Source organism: Megalops cyprinoides, chromosome 8 (assembly GCF_013368585.1).
Source record: "Megalops cyprinoides isolate fMegCyp1 chromosome 8, fMegCyp1.pri, whole genome shotgun sequence".
Taxonomy (NCBI): Eukaryota; Metazoa; Chordata; class Actinopteri; order Elopiformes; family Megalopidae; genus Megalops; species Megalops cyprinoides.
This window is the reverse complement of record NC_050590.1, coordinates 34,084,578-34,110,524: the sequence shown is the minus strand read 5'-3', so window position 1 is coordinate 34,110,524 and position 25,947 is coordinate 34,084,578. Positions and strand designations below refer to the sequence as shown.

The 25,947-nt window shown below is 41.1% G+C and overlaps 1 protein-coding gene across 6 annotated transcripts; it reads left to right on the top strand.

The window, feature by feature from the left end:
• The first annotated feature begins 11,213 nt into the window (after positions 1–11,213).
• On the top strand, positions 11,214–25,146 carry hmg20a (high mobility group 20A). 6 transcript variants are annotated; one of them, XM_036535739.1, is made up of 9 exons: positions 11,214–11,534; positions 16,453–16,550; positions 17,674–17,883; positions 18,546–18,678; positions 19,403–19,440; positions 20,338–20,413; positions 20,788–21,003; positions 23,599–23,731; positions 24,794–25,146. In XM_036535739.1, the coding sequence occupies exons 2-9, from the start codon at positions 16,485–16,487 to the stop codon at positions 24,870–24,872; spliced, it is 951 nt and encodes a 316-aa protein (XP_036391632.1). In that variant the 5' UTR covers positions 11,214–11,534; positions 16,453–16,484; the 3' UTR covers positions 24,873–25,146. The 6 variants fall into 6 exon arrangements, with proteins under 6 accessions (XP_036391632.1, XP_036391633.1, XP_036391630.1 ...); XM_036535740.1 differs by having other exon boundaries at positions 24,349–24,868; XM_036535737.1 differs by lacking the exon at positions 24,794–25,146 and having other exon boundaries at positions 11,214–11,456; positions 16,450–16,550; positions 23,599–23,918.
• The last annotated feature ends 801 nt before the right edge of the window (positions 25,147–25,947 follow it).

The following is a 25,947-nucleotide window of genomic DNA, read 5'->3' as shown; positions in this document are numbered from 1 at the left end:
GCTCGTTCTGCCAGACATCGGCGTTTCACCTACATCGCTCCTCAGTGGTGGAACGAACTCCCTGTCTTGCTACGGACAGCTACTTCACCCCATTCCTTCAGACAGGGCCTGAAGACACACCTCTTCAGACTCTACCTGGACTGACCCAGCACACAATTGCTGCCCCCCACCCCCCCCCCCCCCCAATGCTGTTGTAAATTGCTGTGCTTTTTAAATTGTTTCATGTTGCCGCCTTTACCCTGACGCTCATTGTGCCGTTTGAAGTTGTTGAAGTTTGCCGTTTGAAGGTGTATCGTATTAGTTGCCCTATAGGCTGTAATTGTACAAATCTGATAGTACTGTGTCCTCAAACAGACCTTGCTCTCAGCTGAGAACTGTCTCATTGTGGAACTGTACAGATCCTGTCCCCGTGCTGTCGCTATACTTGCTGTATGCACTTTTGTAAGTCGCTTTGGATAAAAGCATCTGCTAAATAAATGTAAATGTAAATGTAAATGTTAGATAAGCAACACATCTATACTTATATAATTATAGTTATCAACAAATAGACTATCATTTAACTCACTGGGGAAGCATGTTGGATGTGCTTAAGATCAGTGTTTGCTGTGACAGATTTGTGGAAAGATATCTTCCACCAGCTAAACCCACCTGGCAAACCCACAGATTTTGTTTTCTTGTTCTGCAATCTTGTTCATGTGTGCACAGATGAATGCAATAATTGCGGGTGCAAGCATGTGCAGATAAGCTAACCTGTAAGGTTATTCAGTGGAAGTTTAATAGCAGGTGAACCCCCATTGGTTGCAATAGAGACCGAGGCACTCAGGTGGCTGAGGCTAGTCAGTGGAAAAATTCTCTAAAATCTAAAAATTGGATGCTTCAATGGATAAAAAGCTTATTTCTCCATTCGGAGAGCATGGTCAAAACAGCAAACAAGCAATTAGGATGTGCCTCTTTTTAATGGCTTAATATTGCAATTTTGAACTGGACGTGTAAGATGGTGTTCAAAGGACAGAGCTGTACTCAAGGGTTCTCGGAATTGTTGCAGTTTCATTTAAATAAGGGGACATTCTTTCCATTTGTTTGGTGAAATGAACTGAAATGCAGTTGGTTCCTGGCAGACAGAGTCAGCTTGACCAAGGCAAACTCCAGCACTTGTGACCTTCTGTACCAGCACCTGCTGGGCTGCATTTAAAGATGCCAATTGCGCTACCACAAGGTTTATTTACATATTAATATCTTTCTTTGTGCCTCTGAACATCAAATACATTACATATTCTGTTCCATAATACTTCCTGGATTTTGCATGATATGGCTCTGAAATGGCTTTATTTCACGGGGCAGCTGCTGCTGTAGTCTGCATTGCACTTGCATCCATGTCTTATGTCTGTCATCTTTTTTTCCCAGCTGCAATGCCTTCTCCATTATTTTAAATATCTGGGGGGGACTGAGTTCAGGCACCTGTGACATCTGATTGTGAGATAAGCTCCATCAGACAAAAAACAAAGTCACAAGATTCCCACAAAAACTGCACTGCGCCATATCTACTCTTGTTCCTAGTGTGTGTGTGTGTGTTTTCAAGGAACTGAAAATAAGAAGGGGAAATGGAGCATGTCTCATCAGAGGCTGTACCTGTGTTTACCTCGATTGAGGAACACCTCTTAGCCCAATCATGAGCATGCCACCCCACCCCAGCATGGATGGTGTTGACCATCTCCCTGGGCATAAACAAAAGAGCCAGTCCGTATCTTTCATTGTGGTCACTATTTACCACCCAGCCACTAGTTAAATTCAGTGATGCATTCAGCTTGGTGCATTCAGTGAGACATTTTCCCTGGGGTCCAATTTCAAATAGCAACTTTTTCAGGAAGACTTAAAGTTTACTTCAAGGTTAAACAGGCATGTTAAATGATAAATTTTTACAGCAAATCCTTGGTCATTTTCCAAAGAGAAGCCCTTATTAGAAGTCAACATATTAGAAGTCATATTGGACTAGACTGGACTGCCCAGTCTACTCTTATGCACATGAGCTAGGGGTTGTTGAACAGACGTGGTTCTTTTAATGTAGTACCACCTACTTTCTTGTAATACAGTTTATTTAAAACACTATCTTTCCTTACTGTAATACAACAAAGGCTATGGGGCTGTTATCAAACTTACATTCATTTTCATTGCACATGTTTACAAGGAGTACCTTCTGAATGATTTTGTTTCCAGCAGTTGTGCAGCTTTTCATCCAGGACCATAGCTATGCAAAGAAGTGATGAGCCAAAAATGCACACTGGGTACAAGGGGAAGATTTTAAAGAGGGAAAAGAGGAAATTATTGAGCTATACTGAGAGCAGGATCTATCCACAGACACCACAACAAACAACAAAAGCCTGAGAAGTGGAAAGAAATAGTTGGGTATCTTTGCATAAACCACCTGGTGACTTAGGGGGACCAGTGTTCAGTGCTTTATAACCTTATATGGCAGAATGGCTGACCCGCAGACAATGCCATATTGTTTAGGAAAAATGGTTGCTGAGTCTACAGGCGCTGATACAGGACACCTCCCCTTGCAATTTCTAAGCTCACATGTCATGTCAACCCAACTACCACTGTTTCTGCAAGGGCCTTCTGATTCCCTATAATTCATAATATGCACACCAGGCTAGTCACATCACCAATTTTAAGTGTGTATGCATTCAACAAAAGATCCAATTTTGTTCCTTTTCAGAGCATTGCAATTTTTACAACAGCCTGATTTTATAGATGCGTTTACTGTCAGAACATGAACCATGTGAAGAAAGATGTAGAACCTTGCAGGGAATGCATACAATAGACCCTTTTCTGTTTCTTCAAGTCTATTTCAGAATGGCTTATCTGTAATGATGTAAGACATCATTTGTGTTGGTCAGTTTAATGTCATACCATAGCACTGCTTAATTCATACTTTTTTGGATTGCCTTTTGTGTTGCTGAAATTGTGTGTGACAATGTGAATGGCTGATCTGGGTCATCTGAGCCTACAGAAACATCCTGAGTAATAATGAAACGTAATGGAAAAATGAAACAGTGCAGGTCATTAAAGAACGTATTTGTAAGTGGTGTGTAGAGGGTTTCTGAGTTCTAACAAATTGCCATTCATGTATGAAATTGTTCTGATTGAGCAAAAAGTGCTTTCAGGTTGACTTTTTACATTACATTATTGGCATATTGCAGACACTCTTACCCAGAGCAACTTACATCAGTTACAATGTTATCTATTTATACAGCTGGATATTTACTGAGGCAATTGGGGGTTAAGTACCTTATCCAAGGGTACAACAGCAGTGCCCCAGTGGGGAATCAAACCAGCAACCTTTCAGTTACAAGTCCTGTTCCTTAACCACTATGTTACACTGCCCCCTTTTTAGAGATTCACACAGTGCTTGTGGTTATTTTTAATCATACTTCTCTTTTTAACTGTTTGTGATAAGTGGAAAGAAATAGCTGGCCATCTTTGCATAAACCAAAAGTCTGGCCAACCATTGAAACCTGGTTATGCAGCTGTCAGGGCTCCCGCCCCCTAGCTGTTGTGTTTTTGTTTTTCCCTGTCCATGTGCCTTTGTTTTCCTTGTGTTCTAGCCCTGCCCCACTCTCCGCCCTGTCTCCGCCCACCTGATTGTCTCCACCCGCCTGCCTGCACACCTGCTTCCCATCTCCTAATCAGCCCAGCCCTATATCTACCCTGCTTGTCTCTGTGTTGTTTGCCAGATCGTTTCAGTGTTTCTGCCTGTCTCGTTTCCCGCCTGTTTACCCTGTTTGGATTTTGCTGGTTTTTGCCTCGCCTGTTCCTCGACTTCGTTTTTGCCTGCCCTTCTGTCCTGATTGCCTGATCTGCCTGCCTTCAAGGTTTGACCCTGCCTGTTTCGGTTTTTGATCCCTGTTTTGCCCTTGGACTGCTTACCTGGTATTTTGACCCTGCCTGTTTTTGGACTGCCTGCTTATTTGAGGATTTTGCTTATAAACGCCTGTAATTGGAGCACTTGTGGTCCGCGTCCGAGTCCGTGCCTGAGTCCTGACAGCAGCGCTTCTAATATCGTTGACTCCTTAGTTTTTTGTTTGTGTTGTACTCTACCTCAGTTGTAAGTCACTTTGGATAAAAGTGTTTGCAAAATGAATAAATGTAAATGTAATTATAAATTAGTTAAACAGCTGAGTAAGATGAAATGGCATATTACAATCACAATGCAATATGAAATCAGTACTCGTGTATGAGTGTGTGCACTTGCTGCACTGGTCATTAAGATTGCAAGTGTAAGTGTAGAAGAGGTTTTGTTTCTGATAACTTGCAATGCCATGAAGCCATTTCCTTGGAAATTAACCAAAATGACTGTTGTCCTCATCACCAGCTTGGCACTTTGTCAGTACAAGCTCCTGCCTGAGGCAAACATACTTAAATATTCCCTGAATTTGTATGAATGCACTATTATGCCTGTATTCTTTGTTTTTTTGTCATTTTGTCTTGCTTTGTGCAGGGTTATACCTCCTCACTTCCTGGTCCGTTCTTATTGTCACTCTCTGTGATTTACCAATACGCATTATCCTGCCCCCTGCTGGTCAGAGTTCACAAATGCAGCTTTGGCTCTACCATCCTTTAAGAGAAAAGTGAGATTTTTCAGCATGACATTTTACTTTCAAGTCATACATAATCAATAACCATTTTCATTTATTTATTTCACTTATATGGTTATTATTTCACATATTTTCACATATTGTGTATAAACAATGCTTTTCCTACAGATCGATTTCAGTTTTCCTCTTTAAGCCTCTCAGAACTAAACATCAAGACTAGAGTACACTACATAATGAATTCAGAAAAAAATATTGATGACTTCATAGACAGCATATTCCAGAATGGCGCGTTTAATGAAAAGTATTTTCATGTCACTGTCATCAAAATTTAGAGGCCTTCGAACTGGAAGTGAAAATAAGACAGAATATAAACATATTTGAAGTGATGAAATGTCATATTGCATCTGACACTGAATTTGAATTTAGTTTCAAAGAGAACATTTTCTCTTGTGCCAAAAATATTTTCAGAGGATTCTTTAAACTGCATTCTTCAAAATTGCTGTTTCAATAATGACAAATACACTCATTTTGAAACCTGATCCTATTTTTGTTGCTTGGACAGTCTCATTTGGGTAAACTAAGTAATATCCTTACTGAGAAATGCATAAGGCCTAACTGGTGTTTTTAACATTGAATACTTAACATTCATTAAGTTAATCAGTAAAGACAGAAAAACAGAAAACACTGGCAGCCAATATATGCTAAACCATCATATCAGAAGAGACCAGGTCTCAAAAACAACACTGTGGCCAGCCAGTCATCCTCCCTCTCACGTACACACCACTTACATTCAAAGGCAACTGCTGTGGCACTGTGCTCTAAAAGAAACAGCACCAGGGACTACCACCATTTTACCCCCAAACATTTTCATATATAATAAATGTTATATTTCATATAACGTTAAAGTGTCATTTGACTTAAAGCTAATGTACATCATTAAACTTATTTCCACCTGCTAACTGAAGTTAATTTTCAGCTTTCTCTCAAGATGTGTTTTTTTTTTTTTTTTTTTGGAGAGAGGAAAACAGCAGTGTTATGGCAAGCCCTTGAACAGTGCATCCAGGAACAGGAGCTCACATTACCTCACTGGCTCAACCACACACCCCCACACACACGGAGGGGCCGTGGCACGCACACGTCTGGAGTCGGCCCCATCACGAACTTTCCAGGAAAAGGGCCACGCCTTCTGACAGGAAGAAGAGAAGCTGCTCCTTTTTGGGGAGAGAGCAGGGAAATTGGTTTAATGTGACTATGGAGATAAAATTTAAAAAGTATCAGTGCAAAATTGTTTTTGAAGGGCACAGCATCAGCAGTGCTGTGCAAGGGATCTTCTGTGCTGGCCCCCTGAAAAAAGAAATTACTGCTGTTCTGTGCATGTTAAAATATATGTTGTGCCCTCATTTGCACCAAGACAAAATCATTTAAATCTGTAGTAAATCCTCTCTGCAGAGGCAGAACAAAAGGTCACTTGGTATGGTTCTGAAATGAAAATCTGAACAGTGCTGCCTTCAATTGGGCTAATCCTGGCCCAACCCAGGAACACACAACCAGCCAAGAAACACTGTGGTGTCAAATGTTTCTCGTCATAATGTAAGGGTGTTTTCCAGTGATGTTTTATGTGAAAACTGCACATACTGTATTTACAGAGCAGTCTTTAGCCCCCAGTTGCTTGTGCACCTATCAGACATAGTGGATCACTTATCAAGCACTAAACTGAGTGAGTTTTAAGCTGCTGTCTTTTTAAAATGCAAGTTCTCCTTTTTGGGTTGTCAAATCAGGGTATTTTACCCAAGATTTAAGGTCATTTTTGGACCCCAGAGGATGTGTAAGGATACATTTTGGAGCCCTTATGGTAATTTTCCTCTAATTCTACTGTAAACCTCTACACCTGGCACCCAGCTTGATAGCATTACACGTTTCCATAAAACATTATGTATAGAGTTGCAAGGAATTCTATTCCACCAGCAGCAAATATGATTCTCTTAGTGTAATGCGATAATGTCTGACAGGATGTGTGAAACTGCAACTGATCAATGCATTTCTCAAAGGGTATTCTACATTCATGCGTTATTGCTTTCTTTCCATTTCCACATTGAATTTTAGTCATGATATATGTCAGGGTGATATTATGTTGCATCATATTGGTTTCTTCATCAAGATAATGTTTCCAATTTCATAAGCAGACATGGTTCCCATTGTTTTGTTCATTTCTTGGTTGGAGGTATTGATTTTGTAAAACTTTGTTTATGTGTTGACATTTTTTTCCTTTCAATACATCCTTAATCTGGGGTAGGACCAAAAAGTGAGTTTTAAAGCTAATCTTCAGGACTACACTAACAGAAATGCATTATTTGATTTGCAAAGGAAATGAAATTAATTTTATTTGACAGCATTCGTCTTCCCCTGTAACTCCTCATTTTTTTATTGCCAATTCGAGGCATGTGCCGACATTCAAACTGACACATTTGAAATAACAGTAACAGTAACTTTTTTTTAATCTCTGAGTCAAATTGTGAGCCAGGGCATGTCTTATCTCAATTTTATGGTAATTCCTCCGTAACGGCCTAATTATAAATTAAATGAATTATTTAAAGGTTTGCAACACAAGACCCTGGGGGGCAGAGTTACATAGGCGGTAGGTACCACACAACCATGTGTGGGTTCAGTACCATCAGAGACGAGTGGTTGACAAAGAGTAGTTGTGGAGGGCAGGTAATTACGCAGTCAAACAAATGCAATGGTTAGTTACGTTCTTTTAAAAAACAGTCAACATGGGCGTAATACAAAACATGACAGCAGAACATAGAGGCGTCCGACCATGAATGAAATGGTCAGTCTGGGATATAAAAGGCATTACTGACAAAATGAAGATGGCTTGAAAGGAAAGTGAATGAAGATGAGAGAAGATGAAGACAAACCTTTTATTGTTAATGCTGTTTTCTTCCGCCTAAAAAGGCCTTTGTCACGTTTTAAATAGGCTAACAGATTCATAGACAACAAGCATGAAATGAATTGGTTACGTGAAACCCAACAAAACAGGTAAATGTTAAAAGCTTTACACAGTTTTTGGTGGACTAAAAATTAACTAATAAATAAATCGTTTCATTTACATTTGTCTCCACTGTTTGTTTAACTGATGCAATGGGAACATTGAGAAGCTGTGGATGGTAATAAAGGAACATGGTAGGGAGTCACACTGTATCCTCTCCTGTAAATCTCCTTGGAGCAATTTAGGCATGGAGTGAATAACTTGCTCGATTAAAGGCTCATTACAAGGCAGGGTTCAAACTTCTGATTACCTATATGAGGGCAGTATGTCTACTCTGCATCAAGAATAACTTTTTCATGGTTTATAAAAACACTACTAAAATAGTAGTAGTGGTATGTGTTTTTGAAAAGAATATAGAATCGAATAGAATTAATCTATTCATCCATATGTATCTCTATAATGTGAAGTTAGGTCAGGTTTATGGTTGTTTGAAGCTCAAAATAATCAAATATTTAATTAGCTTCTTCGTTGTGCATGGTGTATACATTTGTGTGCCCAAAAAATTGAATGTAAGTGTTCATTTTTCAGAAGTAAAGTCGGACTGTGCTTGCAGAGTCCCCTCCTACTCCGTTGCTTTCATTTCAGTTATACATTTTCATACAAAGAATTGTATTTTTATCAAGATTGAACATGCATGATGACACTATCCTCAAGAATTGTTAAATGAAAATCACACCCATTGTGGCTGGTTATTACCTCCTGTTAGAGCCATTTGGGTAAATAGGTACATTAATGAATGTATATTTTGAGTTTACTGTTAAGAGACAAATATGGTGTAAGTGTTGCACAGAAATAGTTGAGAACTTTATGACAGGTACTTTTATTTTGACAGTACATCTGTAGCAACTATACTTAGCTTTAGGGGTTAAATTCACATGATATCTATATCAAATATATAATTGGCCAGAAGGCAAGGTTGTAGCTGCTGGAAAGATGCCAAGTAGAAATAGGTTTTTTAACTTAACTGTATGTGGTCTGGCCACCCCTATTTTATTTTTAGTACCATAGACATCACATTCTGGGTTCTATGTCAGTTAGTACATCACATAGTACTTTTTTTCCTGGAATTGTTGTCAGTGTATGTCAACCTGAATTTTTCATCCAAATTCCTTCTTGCCTTTTACTGAAGGCTTATTTGCACCAGACTGAAAGAGTACACAAACCCAAAATTGAAATGGTAATAGCAAAAGGACATTAGTTTTTTGTGATCTGATTTACTTATAGGCATTGCTTTACTATGTGGCTGATCTGTGATGATGTTAAAAAGCAGTGGCAACAGAAAATAAGCAATTGAAATGGGAATGACTTTATGATGTATTCATTTTTGCAGCCAGTTTTAGGCATTTTCATTTAACATACAGATATGTTACAGATCTGATGATACAGATTCCAGCATCTGCCTGGCTGTGGGAAATAAGAGATTTGCAAATTTTGGAATTAAAATGCATAATGTTAACACAGGATATTAATGAACTAAGTAAAGCTCATTAAAAATCTTGACAAATGGGAAACAAAAAACAGGTACATCACTCTGAAGGATGGATTCAAGAATCTGGGTAATAGTGACCACAGTGCAAAGTTATGAAGTGGTAACAATCTTGAGCTTGCCAGTTGACCCTGGCTATATTATACAGTATAAGAAGAAGCCTGGCTAATTGTCTTATGAAATGACATTATTTTACTTTCTGTAACAATTTTTTTATGCACAACTAACTTTTATATTTTTCCCTGCATGGTTTCCCTACTATTTGAAAAAAATATATATAAAAACACATCAATGAGTAGACATGTTTGGCAGCCTGTTCAAAAATGTAATATATCTTAATGTCATTTTTGAAAAGCTTACAAAGAATTTTTTTAAGCCCTGGATATTTACTTTTTAATTGGCTGGTTTCAAAGATCTCCATGGAAACTAAGCTGACGATTTCTCACAAAAAAACACAGTGCAGTAATCATTACACTTTCATGAGCTGGGCCAGACCCAATTGTTCACGCAAAAGGACATCACTGTCATGGTTATCCTGAGAGTCACCCAGAAGCTTGAGATAATGAAAAACATCTTCCAAGTGTTCTCTTCAACTATTCTTGGGACTTTCATACCAGAAGAGTGACCATCTGAGATGCATTCTTTTGTTCTTTCCAGTGTCAACATTGAATTTCCCAGAAGGGCAGTTAACTTCATTGCAATGCAGCATGCAATTCAGACCATTATCTTCCTTCAGCACAGGACAGCTGTAGTTAGTCAACAATAAGAACCTGTTTAAAGATGAATAAGAATATACATGCATGTTATTTAGCTACTGTTGATGAACAATGCTGAAAAACTGTTTAGTGTAAAGTTTAAACATACGCTAATACAGTCACGATGAAGCACTAAAAATTTTTTAACATAGACCACCCAAAAAATGTATTTTACGACATGAGTGCCACCCTGTGGTCATATGATAGAATGGATTTCAGCAATAATGGCATCAAATCATCCCCTGGATGCAAGATGCAAACGGCATCAGTAAAAGATACATTTTATATATATACATATATAAACGAAGAACAGATAATATAGTAAGCTATGGAAAGAAAAAAACACACCTTGATCATAAGTAACTTCCAGACATAGGTCATTCGATTATGGTGTCTACAATATAACTGACCACAACCCTACTGGCCAGTAAGGTTTTTAATCGCTGAACACTGGCCCTTTTTGCCATACATACTTGCCAACGACAGAATGGAAAATTAAAAGCACAAGCTAAATGTAAAAGTGAAATAAATACCACTTCTCAAATCAGATCAATCCAGTGTATCATAGAATGTGACGAGCGGTGTAATATGCAAATGATGTACAAAAGATACTTACTGTAACTTTCACTCCTGTTCCTGGAGTTATACAACCCTGACGGTTTTAGAGATTTCATCCAGTATCTAATACTTATAATGTAACAACGGGTGATCACGGTGACGTCAAATCAACAGGAGAACTTAAACTGATTCAAGAATCCTGGATCGTATGAAGACGCCACTGATTCAGAAGGTGCGTTTGTTTCCAGATTGTCGCAAATGGTTACAAGTCCTACTAAATGTAACCCTATATGCCGTACTTCAGTACTCCTGAAATTTTACTAAGATTATCGTTGGCATTTAATATTTACTGCAGACAAAAGTAAATACTGTTTGCTTGGACACGGTGCTTTTTAAATGAGGTATTTTGTCAGGCTTAATATTTTGTTGGGAGGAAAGCCAAATTTAATTTCGATTTTGGCCTCAAAAGCACAGAGATATACATCAAGTACATTTTGGACATATATTTTACATAAACTCATAGCCTACTAAACGCAACTTGACATCGTTGTTGGGTCTTCTGTGTCACTACATTCCCCATAATAACTTGGAGTTGTGACCTCAACTGTGCGGCGAAAAAGCGCACTATCGTTATGTGGTTTCTGCTCAAATCATCTGATCCTGAATCCGTGGATAGATTTTACAGGAAGTAGTCATGGTGGAATAGGGGCGGAAGAGGTGATCCTGGGTCGGTTGAAAAAACCCAGAACCTCCTAAGGTTGACTGAGCAAAATCCTTCCGCGAATAAAAATAGAGTTGCTTGACGTTGCTATCAGTCACGTCATACAGTTATTGGAATATACCGACATTTAAGCATAATTTTAAGGCCTATTTCACATTTATATCCCATATTATTTTAATTGTAAACGTAACATGTACACGTTATACGCGGATTAATTTTCGCCGGGCGTTGTGTGTGGGGTTTTTGCTCGATCCGCTGTTGACGTAGGCCGTCGTCCAAGCCAAGGCAAGGGGTAACTCTGTATTGTTTTGATTTGTAGGACTCACAGTCATATCCTTTTCCTGGAGCTTCAAAAGTTCATGAGCGACAGGTCAGTGTTGGAATGGGGACTGCAGAAGGGCGTGTCGAGGGCATGGTTGGCTCTAGTCTGGGTAGTTACAGAATATTAGAAGTTGACGGTAAATATTGTTGGAGCACCTGGCTAACTTGCTAGCGAGCTACGTGTTACAAGGGCATGCTCCGCTGTGGTGTGTCTTGTAGCTAGCTGGGCAGCTGGTTTATGCTCGGCGGCTAATTTCGTTTGCTGAAATCAAGGTAAATTTTATTTTAGGTTTAAATTTCTGCATCAGTGCATAATCGTTTAATGTTAACGATCTACATTGCACGATAACCAGCTAGCAATCTAATTAGCTATATCCTTCGTTTCGCTGTCTTGAATAGATATTGATTGTTACCTAGCTAGCTAGCTAGCTAGCTAACTCAGCTACGGAAGGAAATCATCGCTTCCTGCGCTGCGTGCAGACTGATTCAGCGTTGTAGCTGCTTGACTCTCGGGTTTACTACTATTCATCAGTCTACGCTACTCGTTAGTTTATTGTCATTTTAACTCAGAAGGGGAAAGGCACTAAGCAGAACATGACGTGTTTGTTACATCTTTTCGGTTTGGCTCTATACCTATATTAGCTGGCAAAGTAGGGAGACTGAGACAAAGGAAACGGTTTTGTTGGTTACTCTGATATGCATGCGAGTAGCTTCGTTTATCAGAGTAGCCTACATGTTAAATCACGGACAAGAGACCTTACTAGCAGGTGCCGACGGGTCATTCTTCCCTGTTTTTTTCTTTTTTTCATGGAAATTGTTCACTTAGATTTGTATGGGTGAAATGTCTATTGACCTCACAGTTAGCTCGGTAATCCCCCGCTAGATTAGGCACGTTATAGGTGATGAAGGGTGTTGACACTTCTTTTACTTGATCCTCCCTGGGTTCGTACGCAGGGGAACATCTTGATGTTTATGGGTTTGCTATTATGTCGCAGCTCTAAAGATTATACCTTGACAGTGCAGGCAGTGATATCGACCCTAGACAGAATTTGACGAGGCTCCAGTGGCTAGCCATAACGAAATCAGTATTTATGTCACGCGAACTCTCAGAACACAACATTACGGTAGTGTCGTGACATTCTGGGTATCTTTGTATCGCCCGAGTCTTTCAATATTTTCCCGCGGGAGCCAGTTTTATTTGCACTGCAGTTGCTCTGAGGAGTGGTGTCTGCCTACTGTCAGTTCTCATGGTCATGACGCAGCGGCAGACTGTTGGAATCTCATGGGATTGCGGCTTCCAGTGCTTCGCCCCAGTGTTTACGGGTTTACCAAAATTAGATTAATTTATTCACCAGGAATCATGTGGTATTTCAGATAAAAGGCTAGTAGAATGGACAACTGATCACATTCACTTAATTTCTGCAGGCCTGAACAATGATTGATGGGAGTAAATTCAACTCTTTCTCTGTGTGTGTACATGTTTATGAGAGTAATATGTTAAGAAAGGGTTATGAAAAGAAAGGGTTATGAATGAGATGAGATGATGAGATGTGAGGGGAGGAAGTATTTGCGGGGAAGGAAAAAATCCAGATGTGGTCATGCATCTGTTGTAATTACTGTTACAGCAGGAAAGGGCAGATGTAAATATCTTCCTACAGACACTGATGTAAACATCCTGCAGTTTCTGTGAGGAACTTTCCAAAGTAATTTCTGGTAATTTAAATTAATCCAGAGCAACTGTCGCTTCAGAATACAGCGACAGTGAACAGGAAGACTTTGGTTTTCATACTCTTAAATATTAGCTTGTGCACATGATCTGTTGTTGTCCATGCTAGATAGCAGTGTTGTAGTATTCTTGATCAGTTTCATAATTTTAATGGATTTGAATTCATGTCTGAGTCTGAGGTGAAGCCATTTCAGCCCACGGGCCTGTGCCTGTTAAGCAGTTCATTCTCGTATTTGAACTGTTATACTTAAAAGCAGTACACTTGAAAGTACTTGGAATGACACTGGAGCAGTGACTTTAATTTTTCCAGCAATACTGGTTTTGCAGACTGTGATCTTCCAAGTCTCAAGTAGCAGCTGCATGTAGACAGTGAAGAGAAGTTTACTTTTCCTCAGCAGACTAATTGAAAGACCACATTTCTGGTTCCCACCACTGTTTCCTGTTAGTCAGGGTATGTTTACTGATGACCTTCACATCTGTGTCTCAGCTGGCCTTTGTGTGTGTATGTATGTGTGTATGTGTGTGTGTGTGTGTGTGTGTGTGTGTGTGTGTGTGTGTGTGTGTGTGTGTGTGTGTGTGTGCGTAGATGACTGTGACTGTGTCTGTTTTGAAGTTACAAGAATGACCTGCTTTGTGTGAAAGCATATGTAAAACAGAATATGTAAGGTGCAGGCCAGCGGGGGAATGGGGGGGGATAATCGCGCTCGGGCACGGTACAAGGCAACTGGGCCTAGTGTGAGTACACCCATAGACATACACGTCTACAGAAGGAAGCGCCAGATTATCACATTCTTTTCCAGTCTGTGAAAGCCCTCAAGGTAGAGCATGCAGACATTGCATGCAGTGGTTGGTTGGAATCTCACATGTAAATCACCCCAGTTTAAAGATCATCTAACTGGAGCAATCAAGTAATGGATTCAGTCTGTTTCACCCTATTAACTATATTCTTCATTTCAGTCTCTGCCCCACATTTCCAAAAGCACAGCACCGCTGAATTGAAATGTCACCTTAGCACCTCAGGAAGCTATTATGTAACTAGTATTTAAAGATTGGCAAGTCCTTTCTATAACACAAGCTGATTCATCAACTTGTGATTGTTCCTGAAACACCAAGTCCTGAAATCTGAGCTGTGACAGCAACAAGTTCACATCAGCCTAACTGCTCAGTAGCCAACGTGTTTAGCGTGAAACAAATATGTAGCTAAAACTTGGGGAAGAATAGGCTGCCATTTTACTTTTTACTGCAGGATTGTGGCATTTTTTCCCACAAGCAGTTCTGTTGAGGGTATTGTGTCACCGTACACTGAAAACTTCAAACTTTGTCCTTCCATCAACTAATCAGATCACATGCTATTATTAACATTGAAAGTGGCCCACACACTCCACCGTTGCCATTTCTGATATGTACTCTATTAACATATTCTGTTGTTGGACATTGTGAATTGGTTTTGTGGGCTGCCTGCAGTTCTTTGCACTTGTGGGCCTATACAGAGTTTACAAATTGTGAGCTGTAATCAGAACCCCTCAGAGGAATGCACCATGTGTTTTATGTCAGCTTTTTCAGGATGAAAACTGGCATGTCATTTCATCTGCCCTCTGACTTGGGTTTGTCAGAACTGCACAGCGTCACTATAAGTGATGTTTATTAGCATTTATGTCAAAGTGGAAGATCAGCCGTGTGTATTAAAATAGTTCACGTGCAGTCTGTAATACACCCTCTGTCTCCTGTGTTGTCAAGTGGAAATATGTTACGGTAAGGTGGAAAACATAAATCACAAGCCATGTTCTTAGCCAAAGTCAAATTACAAAACATGATCTTAGCCCAGCATCCTGTTTTTATCAGGTCACATGAAAACACAACACAGTCTCAAAAGGGAGTTCTGTGGCTGCATTTGGATTTTTTTTATCTCTGACATTGAAATCTGGACTGCAGTACATTTTATCTGAGGAAACACATACTGGGAAATGTGATGTAGAGATGTGGGAGGGGATTTTTGCCACGTCATTAACAAAGAATTTAGAGAGAGATTGCTTTTCAGTTATTGTGCTCTCTTGCTGATATAGTTCTTCCAGTCAATATTTATTTTATTTATTTTTTATGTTTCTTTTTTTTACAGATTATGTCTCTGAAAGGTATATCATGGGTAAACATTACATCAGAGAAACAAATCAAACATAGTTATATTTTGTAAGTTTGTTTCCAACTTATAATTAGCCAGGTTTATTTAACAGATTATTTACAGGGCATACATTAACTGTTAACTGGTGCATAGTCAAAATATGTAATTGAATTAAAAAGCATGTGATATAGCTAGTACAATAAAACTTAACTGAAAACTGAAAAATTAACTGAAAAGGCTGAATATTCTGTGCTCTCGTGGGAAACCAAAGCATGTATTTTATAGCGGCAGTGTAGCATAGTGGTTAAGGAGTAGGACTCGTAACCGAAAGGTTGCCGGTTCGATCCCCACTGGGACACTGCTGTTGTACCCTTGGATAAGGTACTTAACCCACAATTGCCTCAGTAAATATCCAGCTGTATAAATGGATGACATTGTAAAGAACTGTAACCTATGTAAGTCGCTTTGGATAAAAGCGTCTGCCAAATGAATAAATGTAAATGTTATAGGGGGAACCATTTCTCTAGCTATTTGTGAAGGAGTGTGGTGTACCTCTAGCTGCAGAAGGCAAATCAAAATCCCCCCACACCCCACACCACACCACCCCATTCCCCCAGCCATGACCTTGGGAAGTCCCGGGCCAACTGGCTTCTAGTTGTGAATCAACCAAAGGGAAAATAAGGGGGGGCATTTCCGTTCCCCCTCACAATGGCTGCACGCTCTGGGAACGCAGAGACCCTCTGAAGCACACTCCTCCCTCAGCTAGAGGGCTGGACACTGAGGTTATAAACAGAAGGGCTTTTCCCACGGAGATAGAGTGCATTCTCCCTCAGGGCCGATTCTACTATGCAGAGACGCAAGCCCACAAAAGTCCTGACACTGCTGCAGGTCGGGGGGGGGGGGGGGGGGGGGGGGGGGGCGACACACTATTGACCCGCTGAAGCTGGCTCTCAGGTGGCTGAATGTCGAGTTGTTTCGGTTGAGAAATTTGGGGGTTTTTTTGCCTTTAAAAGGACATCTGCTGTCACAAATTCAGACTGCAGTGCACTTCCAGGTATCACAGTATAGCTCTTGGGGGGTGTCATCCGCCGCCCCTAACTCCCACTCCGCCGTCTCCAGCAGGTTGCTGATCATTGAAGCAGAAGCGAGAGGCTATGGACGACCAGACGGGGTCACCTGGAGCCAACACTGACAACAGCAGCTTGAGGAATGGGGAAGAGGTGAGGCCGTGCTTTCTCCTGCAAGCCCATTTCTGGTCAGAGGAGGTCCCCTGCGTGGTCCTGTCTCTGACCCAGAGCTCATCCTTCAATTACGCCTGAGAGAGATGGTGTGGGAGTGCAGAGAGTGGAGTTTCTGCCTCTCGCAGCTTCTCCACTTCCTGTATGATATCACCACACCTTTTGATTGGATGAACACCCCTCCCTTTTCCCCTCTTTCCTTTTCTGTCCCCCTCCCCCTGCTTCTATTCCTTTCTGGCTTTAAATTCAGTTCACTTCAGTGGTGCTTTGTTGGCAGGATACATAGAAGCAGTGCTGCCAAAGACATAATAGGAACAATAATGTAATCAAAAAAGTTAAATAAAACATGAGCAACAACCAATTGATTTCTGGTAACAGTAAGTTATAAATTAATGAATTATTATTTACTGTGATTGATATCATTACAAAAGTCAATATTAGTACAGCACAGCACTTTCTCTCTCTCTCCTTTTGTCTGCATCACTCTCTTCCCCACTTCTATACACTCTCCCTCTTCCCCTTTGCCTCTGCTTCTGTGTCTCTCTCTCCCTCTCTCTCTTTGTCTGTCAGGGTTTGACATTAATGTTCTCTGATCTGTCCTGGGACATAATCTGTGCTCTGCCATTGAAAATCTCTTTTCATTAGTCTCTTTCCATTCACTCCATGTTAACCGAAAGTATTAACTCGTTAAATGTAAACACATTTATTTATTATGAATATTTTTTGGTATTTCTGAAAAAAAAAAAAAAAAAAAAACGTTTTGCCCATGCCACGTTTCAGGTGTGATGCATGTTTCTTTTTTGAAAACGCAATGGAAGGACATTTGATGAAGCGTTGTTGCAAAACACTCACTCAGTAATTGGGTACAATTGTGCAGTGCCTCAGCACTGGGAATGGTGGAGAGCCCTTTTGAATTTTCACTCAACAAAAACCTGACAGTTTCTCCTGGATAATCTGAAATACATTTGATAGCACCTTTAGGAGGATGACTCTGAGCGCGTGTGGTTCCATGGTTGCTCGGTTTTGCAGTCTATAACATGGTCTGTGTAGCACATAAGAGTACAGGGGTGCTGTGGTTCAGTTCTGGTCCCTGTTTCCCCCACAGAAGCCCCGGAGGTCCAGCTGGACCAAAGGGAGGAAGAGGAAGAAGCCGGTGAAGGACAGCAATGCCCCCAAAGCCCCACTGACGGGATACGTGCGCTTCATGAATGACCGCAGGGAGCAGCTGAGGGCTGAGAGGCCGGATGTCCCCTTCCCCGAGATCACAAGAATGCTGGGTAATGAGTGGAGTAAGCTGCCCCCGGACGAGAAGCAGGTGAGCTTGCGTACACGTATACACACACACGCATAGACCCTGAGAGCCTGCCATGTGCTATTGTATATATATACACGTACACACACACACACACACACACACACACACATACATAGACCCTGAGCGCCTGCCATGTGCTAGTGTATATACACGTACACAGACATGTCCTCTGTGCATTCATTTACATTCCCCCACATTGCTGGAGAAGACAGTGTGTCTCTATTTGACTCAGGGATGAGCAGGACATATGTTCAATAGGGAGTGTGTGTGTGTGTCTGATGTTTTGTATGAGCTGTAAGTGCATGTGTAAGAAAGGTTTGCCCATGCATGTGTATACAGTGTGTATGTATGTGTTTGTACTGTGGTTTATAACACCTTTGTTATTTCAGTGGTGTATAACTTAGATACTGGACATTTCTTTAAAAGTATAGAATAATTTTAAAGTTATGTTGTATGACATTGTATTGAATTGTATCATATCAAATGGCATTGCACTGTATCAATGTGAATTCTTAGATATATTCCAATCATCTCATCTCATATCATTGTTTAGATATCAGAATTGTACCATATCATTGTTTAGATAGAGATTAACACCTTTAGTGTTTGTGTATGCACATGCATGCGTGTACCATGGCCTCTAATGCCTCTCTGTCTCTCAGGGTTACCTGGATGAGGCTGAACGGGACAAGGAGCGCTACATGCGTGAGCTGGAGAAGTACCAGAAGTCCGAGGCCTACAAGCACTTCACCAGGAAGCTGCAGGAAAAGCAGAAGGGCAAACCACACAGAGGAGGTAAGCATCATCCTCCGTCTAACACTGCACTCACATCCACAGAGGAGGGGGGCTGTAGTCAGTCATTCTTAATTTCACCTTAACATGTACAATAAGCTTTATTTAGTGTTCTCTTCATGCTGTTTTTATTGTAATTACAGATTGGAAGTACTGATGAATAAGGACATGGTGATACTGACAAGAATAAGCGTCTTTAACAATTCCTGTTCCAAGCATAACTGTCATGTTCCTTAACTAGTGAATTGTGAGATTGGATGGATTTGGGTATTTACAGGCTGGTGACAACATATAACTATTGGGTTTTTTGGGTGTACATGTGGGGCATACATACAGTTCTTTTTTACAACCCATCTCAAGTTACTTCTGTTTCAGACTGTCTGAAGTCTTTGAGCTCTGCATGGCTGAGCTGCAGGTGTCTCCACTTTAGTATCAACATAAAATAGCATCAGCATGGATCTGGCTAATCAAAGGTTTCCAGGAAATTCACTGCTCCAGTCCTCCACAAAATCTGTATCTTGGACTGATGCAGTTGTTAAACTTGAAATCAGAACTCGGAGAGTTTTGCCATGGACCTCTCAAATTGTGCAAAAGGAATGTGTCTTCACCGTGTCTTAGGTGAACTTTTCTGCAAGTCATGCTGCATTATTTCAAGATGCGGCAGTCCCAGAACAGGAAGGAGCAGCATGAATCACATCTCCACCGTCCTTTCTCTTTTGTTCCACAGATGTGTCACGGCAGGCGGCCCACCAATCCCTGCATCAGGTAATCCCTGTGCCCCTGAAAGCAAAGCACATGACTCATTATTTTCCACAGTCCCACCCCCCGGGACTTCCAGAGTGCATGGTAGCTACTCTCCAGCAGCAAGCCTGAGAAACTTCTAAGGAGCTGGGCTCACACTGCATTGAGTGCCAACTGCAGCAGCACTAAAGCTGGATTAAACAGCCATGCATTTTTTTAAACAGAGGGCCTGGCCACAGAGCCAGTACTGTGCAAGTATTTTTCTCACATGAAGCCAGTCAGTGTGATTTAAGGGCTGTGGCATAAAGCTCATGGCCTTTGGAAAGGAAAGGTGGGAAAGTCAAGGTCACTTAACATTCCTCGCTCTTGAGAGATTCCCTACCTTCACCCCATCTTAACCAGGCCGTCACGTGACCTGCCAGTCACCTCTCCTCTCCATCATTTCACGTGACCAGGCAAACGAATTGATCCATCTCAAGAACATAAACACTGGTGGTGTGTTTTCTTATTCTTTTTTTGTTGTTGCTATGATTATTTCTGTTGTTTTTCTGCACACCGTCTGCAGCCTTTGTTGGGAGTCCCTCCCAAGACCAGATCTCTGATAAATCCTCCCTGCCATCAGCAGCTAAACAAGAGGAATCACCCCAGTCCAGCTCTTGTTAGTTACCGTCACAACAGCACACCAATTAACACATAGTGGAGAGACCATAACCCGCGAGGGGGGAGGTGTCCAGCACAGTCTGTCCTGCACCTTTTCACCCTTGTGTGCTCACACTGCTCCTCACCAGCAACATTTTGAGTTTGAACACCTCGATACCCTCATCTACCTAAGGGCTACTACTGTAAGTGTGTGGCCTGCTTTTTCTCTGGCTTGTAGCCAGCCATGCAGTTCATCTTTCTTCTCTTTGATTTCTTATTCAGAAGGACTCTGAGGGGAAGGAAAAGTCAGTTTTTGATATCCCCATCTTTACAGAGGAGTTTCTCAACCACAGCAAAGGTAAGGAGCACTGGGGGGATGTCTCAGCAAACGCATCTCATACTAGCCTCCTCTCAACTGGTATGGCACACCACATGGAGCTTTCATTGGATTAGGCTTTGAGAAAGAGTTTAGCTCTTCAGTTACAGCAAAGAGATGACTGACAGCTTGGTATTTTTTCATTTGAAACTATATTTATGTATAGAAGGTGAATGTTTTCTACTCAGAAGTTTTGTTCAGACCCAGACTGAGCCTAGTGCTCCACAGAAGGCACTCTGAATAATGACATGAACATAGGTGCTGCTTTTGTCATGATGTATGTAGCTGTAGAACTGTACCCAGTGAGATGGGTGGTCTCTGAAAGGGATCTCATCCCCCCCCCCCCCGCCCCCCAGCACGTGAGGCAGAGATGCGGCAGCTGCGCAAGACCAACATGGAGTATGAGGAGCGAAACGCAGCGCTTCAGAAGCATGTGGAGAGCATGCGCGGAGCGGTGGAGCGGCTGGAGGCCGATGTCATGCAGGAGCGCAGCCGCCACAGTGTGCTGCAGCAGCACCTGGACACCCTGCGGAAGGCCCTGACCACCAGCTTCTCTGACGTGGCCCTACCCGGTGAGACTGGATACACACACACACACCTTCTGTATGCCCTTACATACATGCATATACACATATACACACTCACAAACACATATATACACACCCATATATACACACATACGCACACATGCTGAGAGCACTCATATGCACAAACACATGCTCACTGCATTTAAACACATACACACACACACACACAAACACACACACTTCCATTCCTGCTCCAGCTGTGAAGGCCCCACAAGCCTCCGTAATCCTGTGCTATCCCTCCACACTAGTGTTCATTTGCCCCTGCTAATTCACTGCTCTATATTTCACATTGCCCCATCAGGAAGCTACTGCATCTTTTAGCAGTACAGTAATCCTAAGTTTTTCATACAAAAAAGCTGATGAATCTATCACACGTAGCAAAAAATATAACAGCGCTGCAACACAATCATATTCCCATTTGCTTGTTTTAAAGTGCCCATAAAGAGACAGCTTGGAAACCCTTACACATATGCCTTGTCTCTTTGTTTCATCCATCTGGAACCCATATCTCTATTTCAACTAGTGTATCTACTGAACTAGTATCCATATGTATTTTCTGTGTGTATCATATCTGCTGAACTTATATCAATGTATATGTTGACCATTATATAACATCAATTAAACTAGTATCCATTTGCATCCATAGATGTGGATACTAGTTCACTTGATATGATGGACTAGTTTAGATATAGATACAGATGGAAGTTCAGCAGATGCGCTATACTAGTGCAGATATCAGTATACGCATTCAAAAGCTATGAAATACAAGTTTAAATTTAAATATGAATACTAGTTCAGTGAATATGATACACTAGTGTAGGGCTGTACTGAAAAATTCGAAGCTTCGTTAATTGTATTGGCATTAGATTGTGAAATTAAGCATTTGCTTATTAGGATCAGAGCTCAGTTGCAGTTTTAAGGTTATCACTACTGTAATACAAGAAATTTAGATGTTAAAGCGGCCTACTTTTTATTATCATTTAACATAAACAATTTTGCTAATAAACTGAGGGGCGCCAAGTGTAATCTCTGCTTCCTTTGGTGTTAGTAATGGGGTGCACCGGGGGGGCTACTTTCACCAGCCCTCTTTAACCTGTACATGGACGAGTTGTCCAACCAACTAAGCAACTGTAAAACTGGCTATGTGATTGGTAACACCTTGGTAAATCATTTGATGTATGCTGATGATCAGGCCATTCTCTCTCCTAGCAGTGCTCCCTTTCAGCAACTGCTGAATATGTTCTGACTGTGGGCTGAAATATGATGTGCAATATAATGCTAGAAAGAGTGTTGTCTTAATATGTAGGACAAAAGGGGACAAAGAACTTTGTTTTTTTTTTTTTAAGATTAATCTCTTTAAAGCTCACTGTACCCCTCTGTATACTGCTCCCCTATGGTGTAAATTTAAAAGCGCTAGTATGCAGAAGCTTCAGGTTGCTTATAATGATTCTCTGAGGATATTGCTCAAGAAACCCAGGTCCTGTAGTGCAAGTGACATGTTTTGTAATGCACATATCAGTACCTTCCAGGCATTGATGAGAAATTTGATGTACAAATTTATTTGTCGCTTGAACAACTCCCAGAACAACCTTGTTTTGATGCCGTCAAATCCTAGATTTAGCGCGCTACGCTACCAGTCATCTATGTGGAAATACTGGTACAAGTGCAATCCTCTTTTTTTATGTATGTTGTATGTTATGTCTGTCTTGTGTTTGTGTGGACCTTGAGTCTGACAAATAAAGGTGATGATGATGATGTAACAGACCTTTTTCGTAGACAGAATGACTTCTGTGCTACGAAACGCATAAAATCATTACAAAACCAAACACATTAGCATCGTGTCGATGAAATATTGAAGAGAGCACATACTTTCATGCACAGAAAACAAAATGGATTATTCCTGTCGTGCACTGAATTGACCGTTGTGCTTTTCATTTTGTGGACAAAAGTAATTCTGTCCACGTAACAGATGTCCTAGGCCAGCATTTATGCTTCTGTGGCACGAAATTATATTCCGTGACTCCGCAGTTACAGAAGGCATTCCGTCCAAGAAAGCAAAGGCTGCTTGAACTTTCATAGACAAACACAGCCATATACAGCACAGCTGCTCTAGTGAGGGCATGAAGGTGTTGTAGCTTGCAGTGAGGCACTGCGGGTTTGAGTCCCATGCAGGGGCTCTGCCATTGCACGCCTCGAGGAAAGGGCCCGGCCTGAGTGGCCTCGACGTGGCACCCATTGGTGTAGGCGGGTAATGCTGTAAAACATTAGCCATATGAGACTGAATTAGGGCAACTGCCAGACAAATAAACTGTGACATTAATGTTATCTGGAGCTGTGTTCAGCCCGGCGGTGGCATGAAATTTCAGTGAGTGTCATGTTGCAGATGATTTAAGATGCTGAGCTCCTGCTGTGAGTCAGGCTGCAGCAGATCTCTCAGTAAATACCAGGGCAGTGCCTTTGGCAGCAGTGTGTGGGTGTGGGATGTGGTTGGTGTGGTGCATCTGTGGCATTTGACATCGCATGTGTGTGGCATTGCCAGTGGGAAACGGACCCAGGCTCATGCTCTGTTGCCCCTTGCAGGCAGTGGAGAGACGCCCACCCTGGATACTATTGACTCGTACATGAAGAAGTTGCACAGCATTATCCTGGCAAACCCGCAAGAGCATGAGAGCCTGATCAACACTGTCAGAGAGGTGGTGAGCAGCCTGGACAGGTACAGCCTGGTCAGGGTACAGCTGTCAACATACACACCATTACACACACCATCACATACATGCATGCACACATACACACACACACACACAACCACATGTCCATAGCCCCAAACCAATAGTATACACCAGTGGCGGCTGGTGAGCTGGAAACAGGGGAGGCTGAAACATTACCTTTAAATCTATCATTACTTTCAACCTGTTCCCCTTTATCCTCCTTGATTAACAATAAAACACATAATTCACAGAATAATTGACACCAAACGCGTAAATGGAGTAAATGCTTATGCTCGCGAAACAGCGCAGATTGTCTGTAGTTTGTGTGCTTGCGAACGCTACAACGTGACTGTTTAATTAACAAGGATGGCATTTATCGATTTAAATTACGTCAAATGCTCATGACACATCACAGCTTTTGTGAGGGCTGTGTTCTAAACGTTATTGTTCATTGCACTCAACCTAACCTACAGGTTTATTCTCAGTAATTTAAATCAATCTAACTAAATTTAGCTCCCCCACCCACACACAACAAACTTTACAAATGTGTCTTTAGCTGTTTCTTAGATTTCGTCTATGTATAGTCATTAAAATATGTATTTTTAATCATTTTCCTCCACAGATAATTTATCCCACAGACAATGTGGAGACTCAAGCAGCATGCTGTTCCTGTGACTTTTTCTTTTATAAGCCTCCTCTGAGGTTGTTTTAGTGAGGTCAAGCACCCTCTGTTTAAGGTCCCTTTTTATTGCCATAAGTAAGTATTAGCCCAGTCTGGGGGCCAGATTCAGTCCAACCCCTTCTACCTTGTGTAACAAATTTAAGCGAGTGATGACCTTTGTCTTTCCTTGTACAACCTTGTGAGTTCAGTGGCCGAAGAGAAAGATTGGTGTAAGAAATGCAGGAAAGTTAACATTTACTCAGAGGTGGTACCAAAGGCCAAAATGCACTGATCTTAGATCAAACCTCTTCTGTAATTTATTTATTACTTTATTTTTGTTTTAAGTTGTTGCTCTCAATGTAATTTTTATATCTGAATCTGAAATCATCTGAATCTGAATTTGCAGACCCCATTCTCCAAGGAACAGATACAAAGAGGAAGAAAGACATCAGAATGGTCACGTCATCCATCAACCTCTGCGTTGATTTTTTTTTTTTTTTAAGTAGGACTAGAAATCCACAGTACTTAAGTACTTTTTAACCTTTGTTCAAATGTTTTAAGCTACCAGAATTGTAGCCATTTTTAGTGTTTGTTCACAGTGGACATACTGTGTTAGAGGAGATGAGAAAAAGAGACACACCCATTCTTCTTGTTTCTTGGTTGTATTCAGTTAAACTTGTGAGGGAAGTGTCATTCACATTCAAAGACAGTTTATCACAAGCTAAAAATTACTGAATACTGTTGTGCCAGTCTTTGAGATGTTTGTATGTTGTTAAAGAAAAAGTACTTAAATGTTTTAAAAATGTTGTGGTGTGCAATAAAATGCTTTTACAGTATTTATTTGTGCAGATTTTGTATTATCATACACTATTTGCCTGGTCTTTGTTGAGGAAGTAGTGGCATATTTTAGATCCATGCCAGTGTCCTCAGGACTGATATGAGAAATACCATTTGCACACTTGAAGAAACTGGTATAGGTGCAGTAGAGGGAAAAAGGGATAAACCAACTATTAAAAGCTTGCATCACTCAGATCACATTCTTTTATTAGACTACAGCAAATGTTAAATCTAATTGTAGAAGTATCTCCAAGACTGAAAATTTTGGACACGTTTCCTCCCTACCTCATGGTAACCATGATTTATTCTTGTAAGCCCACCAGGGGCACTCATCTTTCCTTCTTTCTAGCTCTCTCTCACACAGTGTGATCAGTGTCTTCATCTCTCATCATGCATAGTTTCTTCTTCAATATGCACTCACTGGCCAAGCAGCATTATGTGGAAGACCTATATGTGGCCCTGGCCTCACCTCACCAGCAGTCGCAGGCCTGTCAAAGCATTCAGAGACAGCAGTGCTCTAAACTAAGATAGTATATGTGCAGAGGCAATTGTAGCAGATGATGGCCCTGGACATTTTGCCTGCCCAACCTGCACAAAGTAGTTGTTTCTCATGTGTAGCAAACAATGCTTATCCTTCAGGGCCCTGCATACCTATCTCATTCAAGACTGTGGTTGTTCCCAGACATTTGCAGATCTGTTAAAAAAAAGAAGGCACATCTCGTG